The sequence below is a fragment of the Vigna unguiculata genome, chromosome 6 (genome assembly GCF_037176805.1).
Source record: "Vigna unguiculata cultivar grain cowpea cultivar isolate G323 ecotype 2 chromosome 6, ASM3717680v1, whole genome shotgun sequence".
In the NCBI taxonomy this organism is placed as follows: domain Eukaryota; kingdom Viridiplantae; phylum Streptophyta; class Magnoliopsida; order Fabales; family Fabaceae; genus Vigna; species Vigna unguiculata.
In genome coordinates, this window is record NC_140797.1 from 28053177 (window position 1) to 28068521 (window position 15345).

The window sequence follows — 15345 nt, forward strand, 5'->3', positions numbered from 1 at the left end:
TACTTAAAGTTTAGTTTTAGTTATTTGTTGTTTCATTTATTTTTTATGTTTTAATATATATTATAAAAATAAATTAACATATCAAAATCTAAGTTAAAATATTAAAAAAGAAATAAAACGAAAAATTAATAGACTTTAAATTAAAAAAATGAAATAATATATATATATATATTTGGAAGTCGTCTTTCGGTATACCGAAAGTTTAAATTTTTCATCAAATGTCAACATTCGGAAGCATTTTTATTGGAAGTCGACATTCAAAAATAAATTTGAGATGCGATCCGCATAACTTTTCTTAAATAATTAAAGGGTATTTTTGGGTTTTAAAATATTATAAGAGGTGCTAAAGAAATCTTGGAGGTGGAGAAAGAAATTCTCCAATTTTTATTAATACAAAGATTTGAATTTACTTTTTTATGTTTCCACGTGAATTAATTAGTTTCCCTTATTCTCCATAAATATTTATACATTAATTTAATTATCATTTATTTATTTTATGGATTAATTTGTTTGTGGCACCACTAGGGACTCTCACTAGGAGGGTCCATGGGATTACGTCCATTAGGTGAGGCACCACCATGAGCTATCGCTACAAGAGTCATGGAATTACGTCCTACTCAGACTTTGTACATGTTTCACCAACCAATCAGAAAGTTCCCATCAATACTAATATCATGTTGATATGTATTTGTATATAAACAACCAATCATACAACTTATAGTTCCCAATTCATACACAATAAAGCAATATCTTATTTTCATCTCAACCTCATACAGTAATCATGGCATCATCCCTCAAACCTTTTCTAATAAAGCATTTAGGTCAAGCAAACAAGCAACCACATCAGTGAACCATTCAAACAATAGTACCAAAACCTGCCCCAGTCTCGCTCAGGCCAGAAGATCTCACTCAAGCGAGCCCCTTTCTCGCCTAAACGAGGGCTCGAGTAGGGGAATAATGGATTCTGCGATTTCTCGCTCAGGCGAGACCTCCTCGCCTGAGCGAGACCACTCCTCGCTCAAAATGAAAACTCGTGAGCTAAGCAATAGTTCGAGCAGCAGATCCTAGGCGAGCCTCTGTTAATCTCGCCTAGGCGAGACACGCTTGCTTGGGCGAGAAAACCAATGCTCACCACTGTTCACTCGTGCAAAAATGCAGGAACAACACCAAATCACTTTTAACCAATACCAAGCAATCAAACCATTAGCATACCTCCAGCATATGACTTAAACTCAGAAAACATACGAAAAACATAAATAACCTTAAACCCTAACTTTCCTTACCTGGAAATAGCTAGAAAAAGGGACTCTGACACCCAACAATTGAGCAAAGTAGCTCTAAGAGCAAATTCAAGAGCTGAAAACAATAAAACAGTTTTAAAACGAGCTCACCCTAACAAAACCCTAGTTGGAAAATCGTGGAAGAGTAGACTGAATGGAAGAGTACAAATTGAAAATGACTTACGTGGAGTAAGATGACGAGTTTGAGCTAACTTGACGAGAACCCAGGACTAAACCCTAGCAGAGCCTTCTGCAAGGAGAAAAGAGTGTTTGAGAAAAGAAAAGTTTGCAAGTGAGTGCAAAATGGGGAATCCTGGCTCCTTTATGGGTCTTAGCACCCAATGAATAAACCTTTAGGCCCATCTGCTTAGGATAAACCACAGAAAAATAAACAGGTCTTACATTATCCATCTATATATTGGAGAGGATTATTTTTTAGTATTCATATTTATTTTATAATTGTGTGTTTTTAAGAATAATCCCTATTTTAAAATTTGTTAAATGAAACTGCTCTTAATTTTTTTTCTTCTTTTATTTCTTCATTCGTATTTGTAAAGTTATATTTAACTTGAATCAAAATTTACTTTACATATAAATATTTAAAAAATACGGATAATATTTATATTTCCGATTGTACCATAAAATATCAATAATAATTTTATTATTATAAAAAAACATGAATTTTCGTGTGAATATAATTATATGGATTATTTTATTAATTTTAGTGATAATATCCCTAGCTTTGATTAGAAATTTAAAGAAGAAAAGTGAGGTCTAATCATACATAATAATGTTAATTGAAAGTAATAATTTTAAGACTTGGTGAAGAATTAAATCTAAATTAAGAGAAATCTAAAATTTAATTTGACGCATCCTTTGACAAAAGGAGCAAGGGATTATAAAAGAAAGAAGCAACCCATGAGTTTGGTTTTTCCCTTTAAGAGGTTATTTTCTCCCAAAACCCTCTCTAGTGTCTACCTCGGACTTCAAATGGCAAGGGACAGTTGCCTCACTCGTGTCGTAGCTGGCGCCGCTATGGGTGGTGCTGTGGGCGGCGCTGTCGGTCAGTCTCATATATCCCTTTTCTTCACCTTGTACTGTTACTGTTACCTTAGGCTTTATTTATGTTCCATTTCGATGGTATTTCTCAAAACTTATTATATATAGTGTTATATGTGTTAGCTTTACCTGTTTCTTATTGTGTAGGCCCGGTCTTTTAACTCTTTTTGGTTTGTTTTAGATTTGCTTTGAAATAAAATGAAGTTTGATGGTTTACTTGTGTATTTTGTTAGAGAATTGTTCTTTCTCTGAGTGTATGTTTAGTTTGTATTTTATTAGAGAATGGTTCTTTCTATTAGTGTATGTTTAGTTTGGACAAGTGTTCTTAAAGCTTCAGGTGCTGTGTCCTTGGCGCCGATGATGTTGTGTTGGAGTGGAATTGAAGAGTTTTCTTGGTTTTCAGAAAATGTTAGAAAATATTTCGGCAATGGGTTGAGAAAACTTTTTTATTTTTGTTACGAGAATGTTTTCTTGTTTTTTTTTTTTTAATTTATTTATCATAGTGGTTTTTGTGCAAACTTTTGAAAAAGGAGAGATGAAATGAATTTTCTGTAACCAAATGGTTCTGTTTTCCAAGATTTGTACATAGTTTTTTGTAATTGTCAGCATGTTTGTGTCCCCTGGTTTCTGCATTGTTGAACGCATTTGATGTGATTTTATGAGTATCAATGCTTATTTATGCCTATCCTAACACACTGTTTTTGTGAAGGACGAAACAGAAATAGAATATGATTTCTTAAAACTAAAGAGACCATTATTCATAAATATTTTATATAATGTATGGACTATGGTGTATAAACTTGTCTGACCAACAGATTTGATTTTCACTTGCTCTTCATTTTCAGTATGAACTAATTATTCTTCAGTAAAAAAAAATTTTATTTTAAACCAAGAATTTTAGTCGTTTAGTGTTAGGGATATCTTTTGGAACTAGCTGATACCAGGTTTGAGTTTCACCACTCACTTTTTCTTAAATTTTGCCTACCTTTACCCTCTCCGCACCAGTTTATGCGCCTTTGTGATTGAATATATAAATTTGATATTGGTTGGTCGGATATTTTAGCTCTCTTTCTGTTTTTTGGGATGTATTTTATTGTAGTGGTTCTAGAGATATTTTATATTCCTGGACCTTGGGGATTTTAAAGTAGAACATTACTCTGTTTTTTTTTTTTTTCACAAAAAGGTTGTTACAAGAAGGCATTTGTTGTTGGGAATAGTCCAAGTGTGAGTCAAAAAGTCCCACATTGGATAGAATAAATAAAGTTAAACACTATATAAAAATAAAGACCCATAACAACATTGCCTTAAGGTTTTGGTGTAAAAGTGGTGTCTAAGGTCTTATATGTGTAAGACTAATGTTATATAACCATATAGAACCACAATTTCTTAATGACCATGCCTATAACTATAACCCATATATATATAAAAAAAATATATAACCCAACATTTGTATGGAAGTCTCTCAACTCCAGACAAACAGAATTTTGAAGTCTTGAAATTTTGCCTAGAAGAGAGGGAAGGGATCTGGGTGCATCGTTCCATATTGTCAGCCAAGTGGTTGTGTAACTGCTGGAATTTTATAGTCAAATGCATTTATAGAGTAAGATCATCTTGGTTGTCCAATAGATTCAATTTACTCAACATGGAAAAGTTGTACAACACCGTTGTCTAATCTTTTAGCTTTATTGCAGGTGCTGTGTATGGAACATATGAGGCTATTAGGTATAAGGTATGCTTTGTGGTCTCGTCCTGAACTTCAAGAATAATATTATTTGCAACTTTAGTTTGGCTTTCCTTTTATTACAATAGATTTTTCATACTCTTCCTCGTGCCTTTTGTTATATGAAAGACATTTTTAAATTTTTTTTGTATGATATACAAACAAAATGCCTTATGTTATATGAAAAACATTTTTAAATTTTATATGAAAAACGCTTTTTATGTTTTTTTGTTAGCTGAGACTACACAAGAACAAATGCTTATAGTAAAACCTAACGTATAGTAAATTTCTAAACACACCCTGTGTAAAAATTACACTGTCAACCAATCAGAAGTCATCAGTAATATGACTTTCAAGGTAGTTATTGTAAAAGTAAACAAACTCATCATAAATAGTTGTTTATGGTTGGAAAATAGTGTAAAAATCCTTTACAAACAGGTCTTATAACCTTGTAATAATTTTATTAAAATATAGATGTAAAGTGTGTGTAACACGTAATTCAGAAATTCTCCATGTTATTAAAGTTTAGGCTGAGATCCTCCCAATAGCTGGCCTATTTTTCCCCAACATAACGGTGTATTTCCCAGCTGTTTATCAACCCGCCTCAAACTTTCCAGCAATGCACACACACTGCTGCTGGCAACAAACTCGGTAAAAAAAACTGAAGAGAAGTATACCGGTTGTCAAAACTTACATCTTGAATCCTTTGTGCTGATATTTATACACAGTATCATAAAAGTAAAAATGAGTTCCTCTATGATACAAAGCAGCATTCCTATCTATTAGTGCATTGATTTGTATGCAGGTGCCTGGACTAATGAAAATTAGGCATATTGGACAAACTACACTTGGAAGTGCTGCTATTTTTGGTCTTTTCTTGGGTGCTGGAAGCTTGATACATTGTGGAAAATCATATTGAGGATAAAGATTTGACCTTTCCCCTACATACATTTCTTTGGTTGCTGCCCTTATAAAGTATGAGTAGACCAGGGATTTCCTGTTTTTTTGTTACTAGTAGTATTATTTTCTGGATCATGGAAAAGGTTTCATGGCACTACTCCTATGAAAATTCCCATTTGTTTATCTCTGAGCTGTACTGTTGAAATTTCTTTACTAGGGCTCTCCTACTTTTGATTCCTCACTTTCATCTGAGACGGTGAATTGCTCTTGCAATAAAAAAGGAGTGAAGATGTGTGGGTTGATGGTGTTGTGTTCATCTTACTTAATGTCTTTAAGCTCTCATGTCCTTCCACAAATACTCACTCAACAGTAATTCTAGACTTGTTATTGAGATGCTCATTGGGTCGATCCCACTATTTCTGGCCAGAAATTGGTATATAATAGTAACTAGTGCCAGATAAATTATTGGTTAAGTATGAAGTATGTCCAAATTCATTTAAAAGATGGGATTTGGAGAAGTTGGTGCCGGAGAAATAGAAAAAAAAAAAGTTGAATTCATTTAATCTATTTTGTGAAATTCACTTTTTAAAGTTATACTTTAATTGATTGACAACTTATTTATATCTACAATGTATCAAAATTAAACTCAAACGTAAGTATATTTCTTAGTTTATTTCTTGCTTAAATACTGAATGAACTACAATTTTAAGTAAATGAATCAACCTGCCAGGAAGTTGTATACACTTCTCTCACTAATTTATGGAAAATCAATTCTATCATGAGACTAGTTTTCATGAAGATATTAAAAAAAAAAAACTTGATTGGATAATTTAAACACTACAGTTCAAATAATTTAAAAACGTGTATATGCCATTGGGTACTGTATTACAGAGAACAATGTTTTATTTTTTAGAAGAAAAGGAAAGGGTCTTTTTTTAAAAATGATTACACAATTCATTGAGCAGAAGATCACGGATGCCAAAGTTTCAAATTTGTAAGTCACTTTCTCATTAAAACAAAATTACCACAGATAATTTATTTTGTATTAATTAATCAGTATATTGTACATAACAAACTTTTCTGAATAAGATCTAATTAATGATTCTCGAATGAAGACTAACAGAAAATGAATTCAAATGCATTGCTACGGTATAAGAAGGTAGAAATAGATGACACCGGCGCAATTGCTTTCTTCAAAAGGAAAGTCCTATAAGTCGTCATTTCAGAATAATACATAATCAATGAATAATTTGTTCTTTCAGAATCCCCAGGATCACAAACATGAGTCGATCAACTAGATGAGCATCACAACAGAATTGAATCCCAAACAAATCCAATTCAAAGTAAAGATCTTGAGTCTGACATTAGAAGTACTAGATTTGGTGTGGAGTTTATAAAACCTTCTGTTCTGCTCTACAACATCAATGACTACTTTTTTGTGGTAAGGTATCCTCAAATGTACTTGATCTTACTTATGGTGAGAGCCTTTGGCTTTTTCGTTTAATCATCAGGTGTAAGACATAAAAAACAATGGCTAGTGGAGGAATGGACACCCAAAAGTCTAATGCTTTGGCTAATCTAGTCACAAGTAAGGAAAACAAAGGAAAAAAGGGACCTATGCAATGACTGAATTATTCACCTAAGATATAAAGCAAGAACTTTCAGCAGATTGAAATCTGTCTTTTGGATGGTTATACTTGGGAAAAAGTAAAGTTGATAACCCAAATGTTCATTGAAACCATAACCTTTTGTCACCTAAACGTTTATGGCCTTCCTACCACAATGAATCTTACTAAATTAAGTTCTTTTTAACTTATTTCAGTAAGCTTCAAAGTCAAGCTAATGATATAAGCTCTGGTGTGAAAAACTTCTACTGAAAAAGTGTTTACCCAAACTTGACACAGGTGTGTAATTAGTAAGGTAGTAGTATAACACTTTCCCACTGAAATAGAAATACTGATTGTTTTTCGTCACCAATAGTCCCTGCAGGAACATTGCCCTTCCTTAAAGCAATGAAACCTGTGAGTATCTCTAACAGTGATTTCCCTGCCAGTGATGGCTGAAATATGTTTGATGGCATTGTGGCAATCACCACAAATTCTTAGGTTCTTCACAATCAATATAGGCACTCCTTCTTCAGTGGAGATTAGGCCAAATGCAACTGCCAGCTTCTCACTGTGATTCAATAACCTTCTTTCTCTCTCATTTCTCTCTATCTCTTCAGCATTCACCAATGCCCATCTTATATCAGGTACGTACCCTGCTTGCTTCATTTTCCTTAACAATTCCTCCATGTACAAATGAATCTCTTTTATCATTGGATGTGAAGTGTCTTCGGCCACAAAGACATGAACCTTCTTATCTATCTCTATCCAACTACAACCTGGTTTCTTCTTCACTCCTCTCCCCCGCATCATCCTTTTAATGTTTGCAGCCTCTTCCCATCTGGAGGCACTTGCATACATATTTGAAAGCATTACATATGGAGCAGCATTATAAGGTTCCAGCCGGAGGAACTCATTGGCTGCTTTCACTGCTAGCTCCACATTTCCATGCTTCCTACACGCACCAAGCAAAGAAGCCCATTCAATAGAACCAGGGTTAAATGGCATTGTTTCAATAATCCTCTCAGCCTCCCTGAGCTTGCCTGCTCGACCCAAAAGATCTATCATGCAGGAAAAATGTTCTGCTTCTGGTTCAATCCCAAATTTTTCTTTCATCATATTGAAATATTTCTGACCCTCTTCAACTTTTCCTGTGTGTGCACACGCAGAAAGAACAGATATGAAGGTTATGCTGTTTGGTGCAATGTCTTTCTGCAGCATCAGTTCAAAAAGCCTAAGCGACTCAGCTTCAACACCATGCTGTGCATAGCCAGCAATCATCGAGTTTAAAGACACCGTGTTATGCTGTGTCATTGTATCAAACACCTTTCTTGCATCCTGAACATTCCCACATCTAGAATACATAGCTACAAGAGCATTATCCACTGAAATGCGATTATAAGAAATGTCAGATTTGATAGCCAATGCATGAACCTGTTTTCCCACAGAAGGGGATGACAAATTAGAACAAGCACTGGTCACACACACAAAACTACAATCATCCGGACGAAAACCTTTCCGCTGCATCTCCTGGAAACACCACAGGCCATCTTCAGACAAGTCCTCATACTGAGAAAACCCAGAGATCATCGTGTTCCAAAGAACCAAATCAGGTGCACAAATCTCCTCAAACACCTTCCTACATTCCACCATGCCACCAGCACACTTAGAATACAAATCAATCAACCCACTCCCAACATGTGAATTCCCATGGAACCCACTCTTAACCATCATTCCGTGAAACTGCATGCCCCCAACCAAATCCTTTACACAAGTAAATGCATTCAAAACACTTGCCATGGTAAACATATCAACCTTCAAACCCTTCCTAACCATCTCAATAAACAATCCCACCGCCTCCAATCCCTCCCGGTGCTGCCCACATGCCACAATCATTGCATTCCACGAAACCTCATCCCTGACCCCACCCTCCCCCATCTCCCTAAACACCCTCTTCGCCTCATTAAAAAACCCCTTCCTACTATAGCAAGCGAGCACTGCATTATTCACAGAAGCATAACCATCATACCCACACATCACCACAAAACAGTGCAACTGCCGAACCAATCCAACATCATCACCACAGGCAGTAATCACGCCAGACAGCGTGAACCCGTCAAGGCCTAAATCGAGCTCTCTAACTTCCTCAAAGAGCCTCAACACCGGCCCACACTCACCCCTATCAGCATAGGCAGCTATAAGGGTGTTGTAAGAGACTATGTCTGGTTGGGGAATTTCATCAAACAGCTGGTGGGCAAGATGGATAAGGGAGTGTTTTGCATAAGCATTGATGAGGGTGTTGTAAGAGAAAACATTGGGGTGTTGAGTGAGGTGGAAGGAGGTTTGGGCACTGTGGAGGGAACCACATTTGGAGTAGAGGAGGGTGAAGTGGTTGGAGAGGTAGGTGGAGGGTGGGATGAGAGACTTGAAGTAAAGGGCATGGAGGGTTTTGCCTGTTATGAGGTCTCTTTGGGCTATGCAAACTTTGAGAAGGTTGCGAAAGGTTTGAACTTGAAAGGGGTACATGCATTGCATAGGAATTGGGTCATCTAATATTACAAACTAGCTATTATGAAGAAACCAATCATGGCATCTATAACTTCAACTAATCAACAACGACATAGAACCGCCATAGAATCACAATTTGATGTATTCCCAAAACAGAATTATGTATTGCATTTCAATGCCTTTGATACCCTTTTGTAATTTATATTTGCTTTGGACTTTCGACAGCATAAGGTGTTGGAAATTTCCTTAACTCTTCTTTCATCATCAGAAAATTTGTTTTGTGAATTTCTATTTTTCCCCTTTAGCTAGAGGAAGTAAATGATTGATACATACCCACTCCTTAAAAGTTTAGAAATAAGGAAATGAGGAAGAAAAAACACATTGATGTATTTATTATACTGTAAACGAAAACGTGAAATAGAAGGATAACAAATCCCACCCAGAGCTACGCTCCTCTCTGGAGCAACACCTATGGTTCCTCTCCTCTCTTTGCCAAAAAACTTCCCCCCTGACACTTTGCAAAACTGAATATCAAATAGAATCTCCCCCCATTCCCCTCCTGATTTCTCTTTCTTCTAACTACCTGCCACCTCACCCCTTGGATCCTTCTTTCTCACGTACACTTTCCCCACCGTGCCTTGATACCATCGTGGGCTTGTTGTTGAGGGAGCCCACTTATTCTTTGGGCCTTATCAGTACTCTCCTCTTGAAGAATTGTCTTGTCCTCAAGACCGATTTCAGGAAATTGACTTCTAATGTAAACTTCATCTTCCCATGTAGCCTCTTATGTGGTTTTTCCCTTCCAATGGACGAGTCATTGATTCATTCGTTCTCCCTTCTTCATAACACTGCAGGAAGCTAGAATCGACAGGGGTTCAATTATTTCAGCATCATCATCCTCTAACCCGGTAGGTAATTCTTCCCTTGTCTTTTAGTCCCCCACTGCTTTCCTGAGGAGGGACACATGAAAAACAGGATGTATCCTTGATGATGGGGGCAATTTTAAACGATAAGCAACCTCACCTATCCTTTCCAGAATTTGAAAAGGACCATAATACCTAGCACTCAACTTCGGGCATATCCTGGCCACCACCGAATTCTGTATGTGGCTTGAGCTTCAAAAATACCATTTCTCCTACCTCGAAGCTTATATTTGTTTTGTGTTATCAGCTTAAACCTTCATTCGACCTTGAGCTCTCAACAAGTGATTCTTTAGCTTCTTTAAAGCCTCATCCCGATCCAATAACTCCTTTTGCATTGTTTCCACTCTGACTTCCCCCGGTACACTCCGCACAATTAGGGGAGGTCTATGTCCGTACACCGCTTCAAATGGGGCAGTACCTGTTGACTCATGATATGTCGTGTTGAACCAATATTCTGCCCATGGAAGTCATAAATGTGTTCAACTTTTGCTTGAGTCATATGTCATATGTTAGGTTGAAGTTTTCTTGTTCTTGTTATTCCAAGTATTTGAATATGGCATTCATTTTATGTCTTGCTTGATATATGCTCCTTGAAATTGATTTTGGCCTAAAATTTGAGGAACTAATTGTCCAAGTCACGTAAAAACATTGTCTTTCTATCTTATGAAACTTGTGAAAGAAGAAAAATCTTAACACCTTTTTACTCATTTTTTCAAGGGCAAACTTGCTCTTTGGTGAACCAAAAGTTCAATTTTGATTAGGTGTTATGCTATTAGTTTTCATATTAAAATTGTGGGTGATAATTGCTAATTAGTTCCATTCTTAACTTGGCTATTATCTTTCTTAGTATATGCATGATTTAAGACTTGGTGTGGCATGTTCAAGTACTTTCCATAGAGTCTTTAAATATGCTTTTCTTGTTTGTTTTGGTAAAAGTTGTCACATAATTTCCTTTCATTAGAGTTTAACTTCCTCGGCTTTGTGCTTTTCTTGCTTGTCCTTAAGTAATCTTTGTTTTGTCTTAGTGGTTTTCTTCCTTTGTTCTCTTTTCAGTTTGGTGGTCGACCCACTTGAGTTTGTGTTTGAGAAGGTTTTAAAAACTTTAAAAGTATTTCACTCCTTTTGGTGGATTTGAGTGTAACCTTGCCTTGTTGCTTTGGGGGAAAGTGATCTAAACACTTGGGTGAATTCTTTGGACCATACTTAATCTCGGGTTTGGTTACCAATTGTTAATAACACCTTCTTTTCTCGGATTTTGAGTTTTGTTGTAGAAAAGTGAGATGGTGACTCCCATGGCCAATCAAGGTGTATTGGTAGACATTGGTAAAATCTTACAAGAAATGGAGCTTAAGAGACAAGAAGATAGAGGACAACAAGAAAGAACCCTTCAAGTTTACATGCAACAAATGCAACAACAAATTCAACAACAATTGCAACCATTCCAAAGAGAGTATTCTAGACGCCAAACATCATAAAAGAAGGAAACTCCAAAGATTCCTAAGTTCTATGGTGGATGTGATCCCAAAATCTATCTTGATTGGGAAGCTCAAGTGGAACAAATTTTCAATGAAAATCATGTAAAGGATCAAGCACAAGTTGATCTAGTAGTGTTAGGATTTTTGGAGTATGTCAAAATTTGGTGGCATAAAGTTTGTAAAAGTTTTGACCAAGGGCCACCCGCAGCTTCTTGGATGGACATTAAAACTCTTATGCCCGCTAGATTTGTTCCTCCCTCCTATAGGAAGGAACTTCTTTTGAAGCTCCAAAGGCTTCACCAAGATTTTATGTGTGTGAGTGAGTACTTTAAAGAATTAGAGTCTCAAATGTTTAGGGTTGGAATAAAAGAAACTAACAAAGAAAAAAATGAAAAAGTTTGTGAATTGTCTTGTGAGAGACATACAAGACCAAGTAGAGTTGTATGAGTACTCCACTCTTCAAAATGTTTTCACACTTGCCCTTAGGATTGAAACTCATTTGAAAGGAAATAATAGGGCAAGGAAGAGTTACTCATCCAACCACTACTATAGTCACTCATGGAAGGGAAAAGCTAAAGAGAAACATGATAAATCTCCTTCTAAGTCTCACCAAGCACCATCAAGTAAAAATAAGTCACCAAGTGGTCACACTCACCATTCCACTTCTCAAAGATCAAGTTCCATTAAATGTTTTAAATGTTTAGGATATAAACACATTGCATTGAATTGCCCAATCAAGAGGACAATGATCTTAAAGAAGAGTGATGATCAGAGTGAACATTTTTCTTCTCCTTCCCCCTAAAGTACTTCTTCCCACACTTCTTCTTCTTCAATTGAAAGGACTAAAGTGGATTGTTAATGGTAAGGCGCCAACTAGGGCAAGTTCCCAAAGAACTTGATCCTTCTCAAAGACAAAACCTTTTTCATGGAGGGTGCCTTATCAATGACAAGATATGTCCCTTCATCATAGATAGTGGAAGTTGGGTAAATATGGCTAGCCCAAGGGTGGTGGATACGTTTAGCTTGAAAATCATTCCTCATGCCAAACCCTACAAGTTATCATGGCTTAAGGAAGAAGAAATAAAAGTAACTAAACAAGTCCTCATTAACTTTTCAATAGGCAATTTTAAGGATGAGGTATTATGTGACATTGTGCCTATTATAACATCCCAACAGGATATTACGGATTTAATAATATAAAATGGAATTAATTAAATAACCAATCGCATTTAAAGTAATTCCTCATTTCCCAAAATGCGGGAAAATTTTAAACTTTTATTAACGTACAATATAATCCACATAAAATTTCAAAACCATAGTTTATAAAATTGAAATAATAAACAAAAAGGTCTCATAGGAGTTTACAAATTCTTTCTAAAACATAATAATTAAAAAGACTCCCATGCTATCCCCGTTCCGCGGCTAAGTCTCACTAGCACCACCTGCATCAACATCAGTTGCTCACGTGTACCGTGCACACGATCATCGCCGACCACAAGCAGATAGGGTGAGCTTAACAGATTTAAACATATGAAAGAGCATACACATATATACACACAAATATATATATATATATATATATATATATATATATATATATATATATAGACAATACATTCAACCCATAGGAATTCCAATCCCTCTCATTCATTCCACTTGGCCACAACCAGGTATTTCGTGTTCTACTTCTTCTAGTGATTACCCCAAGGTAATTTGTTGCCAAACCTATCGGCCACAACTGACAGAGCACGTACGGGAAACCATTGCTACGGAGTTCCCAAATACGAACATAGTTCGCATCGTCCCAAGACTACCAAACTCGTCAGCGATTTGCTGAGGAGGGCAATCCATCTGGATCTATCTGTACTGGCCACAACCAGCACACTCACCCCAGCAACACTCGCCAACCTGAGCTCAACTTAAGGGTTCCTGTAACATCCCGTCAAGATATTATGGATTTCAAATAAATAAAATAAATAAAGTCATAAAGACGTCGCATTTATGAATAAACCTCATTTCCCAAAAGTGCAGGAAATTTAAACTTTTATAAATTCAATAGATAAAACCAAAATCCATGATTACAAAAGTTGAATAATCCATACCGCCAAGCACCTCAAAATTATCAATAATTGTAGATACCGCCTGGCGGGAAATTCCACACCGCCAGGCGCATCCACGCTCGGACCTTACTGAATTCACCGCAACCGCCTGGCGTAACTACATTCACCGCCAGGCGAACTCCTACCAGACTTCGTTGACGCTGTGGCTCTCGCCTGGCGGTCTAACAGCCACCGCCAGGTGCCATATAATTATTGACGTTGTACTGGTTTCTTTACAAATCTGCACAGATTAAACTACTCATATAAGCATCACGACTTACGCTATTTTCTCCGGTTTATGGTATTTCCTTTCCAGTGGCTAACTTGCTATCCAATTTCCTACTTTCATTTATATTCAACCACATAAGGGTACAACTTGGTTTTCTCTAATTCAACCTTATTCAACACTACCACATCACAATGCACTCCCTAGTGCTGCTTCCTTAACTTAATTCTAATCATTACAGCCATTCTCGACTCATTCCCTTTTCTAATGTTAACTTGGAGTTAACTCCGAATCGCAACAGTGGTGGTTCAATTCCCTAAACCCCTTACACCCATCTTATCCAAAAATTCATAATTTCTACTATGCCATAACTGATATAAGCAAGACCTATATAGCAAATATCATTATACCCTAAGGTAATCCCAACCTCTTTAATTCTTGCCCAACAACTCCCTCATCAAATTTCACCAGATATCATAGAATCCAATAAACTAATCCCAAATAAAATTGTAACAGAACCTAGCCCTGCTTAAGGAGAGAATCCAATAAACTAATCCCTCATTGTGAGAGTCTTCCTCCTTAAGGAGAGAATGCTTTTAAGCCTTATCTTGAATCTTGATTCAAGTGGCAGCACACATCCACTCATCTTCAAGGTTGCCATGGCTTCTTCTAGCATAGCCTTGTAGTGGTGTGCTTCTCACATTTTTATTATTCCTTTCCTTTCCATTTTATGCTTTCTTCTTCCTTTGTGTGTGTCACTTGGGTTTTACTCTTTTTATGTGTTGTCCACTCTTATTTGTTTTGAATCAATCCTTTCTTCTCTACTCTAGAACCTTGGAAAGGAACCTTCACATCTAGATAGCTTGCTATCTTAATGTGCAGTGGGGATTTTCTTGGTTTTCTTAATCAATCATCACCATATTCAATAATCTTCTAAAAGGAACAAGATAATCCTACATCATAAATAAAGGGCCTAGCATAGGTCAAATACACACTTGGAGAGAAAGAAACTTGATGTCTCTACACTAGAAGGTAGAAGAGCATTCATAAGGATGAAGGATTGAGGCATTCAATTTCAACATCAGTCTTGTATTCAGTTTGTCTAGGAGTGGCTAACTCTCTCATTTACGGGGTTGGGTGTAATGTATTTTTAATTCTCTGTGAATTTTACTAACAATATAATTCTTTTCCATCACTTTTGTAACATCCCGGTCGGATATTACTATTTTAAATAAAATAAAATGAAGCTAAAATAAAACGCATTTAATAACCAAAGTTGTTTCCCGAAATGCGAGAAGATTTCAAACTTTATTAAAAGCATTAAAAGACAAAATCCATAAATGTGTTCAACGCCTGCAAATATAAAACAATTTATAGTAACTGATTACAAAAATAATCCATAAAATACATAAAATAATTCCATGTAAAAATTCCCATGTTGACCCCACTCTGGCACTAAGTATCCACGTGCTCACCTGCATTAACATTTGCTCCCATGTAACGAGTTACATGATCATCGCCACACATACATATAGGGAGAGCTTTGTAAGA

General features: G+C 36.2%; 2 protein-coding genes and 1 pseudogene across 2 annotated transcripts; 1 reads left to right on the forward strand and 2 right to left on the reverse strand.

Annotated features, from left to right (window-relative positions):
- Positions 1-2185: 2185 nt before the first annotated feature.
- On the forward strand, positions 2186-5259 carry LOC114187073 (reactive oxygen species modulator-like protein). The gene is made up of 3 exons (XM_028075197.2): positions 2186-2343; positions 4031-4068; positions 4865-5259. The coding sequence occupies exons 1-3, from the start codon at positions 2199-2201 to the stop codon at positions 4976-4978; spliced, it is 297 nt and encodes a 98-aa protein (XP_027930998.1). The 5' UTR covers positions 2186-2198; the 3' UTR covers positions 4979-5259.
- Positions 5260-6081: 822 nt separating this feature from the next.
- LOC114186883 (Pentatricopeptide repeat (PPR) superfamily protein) lies at positions 6082-10417 on the reverse strand. Its single transcript, XM_028074946.2, has one exon. The coding sequence runs from the start codon at positions 9096-9098 to the stop codon at positions 6930-6932; it is 2169 nt and encodes a 722-aa protein (XP_027930747.1). The 5' UTR covers positions 9099-10417; the 3' UTR covers positions 6082-6929.
- LOC146885720 (uncharacterized) lies at positions 9435-10329 on the reverse strand (annotated as a pseudogene).
- Positions 10418-15345: the final 4928 nt, after the last annotated feature.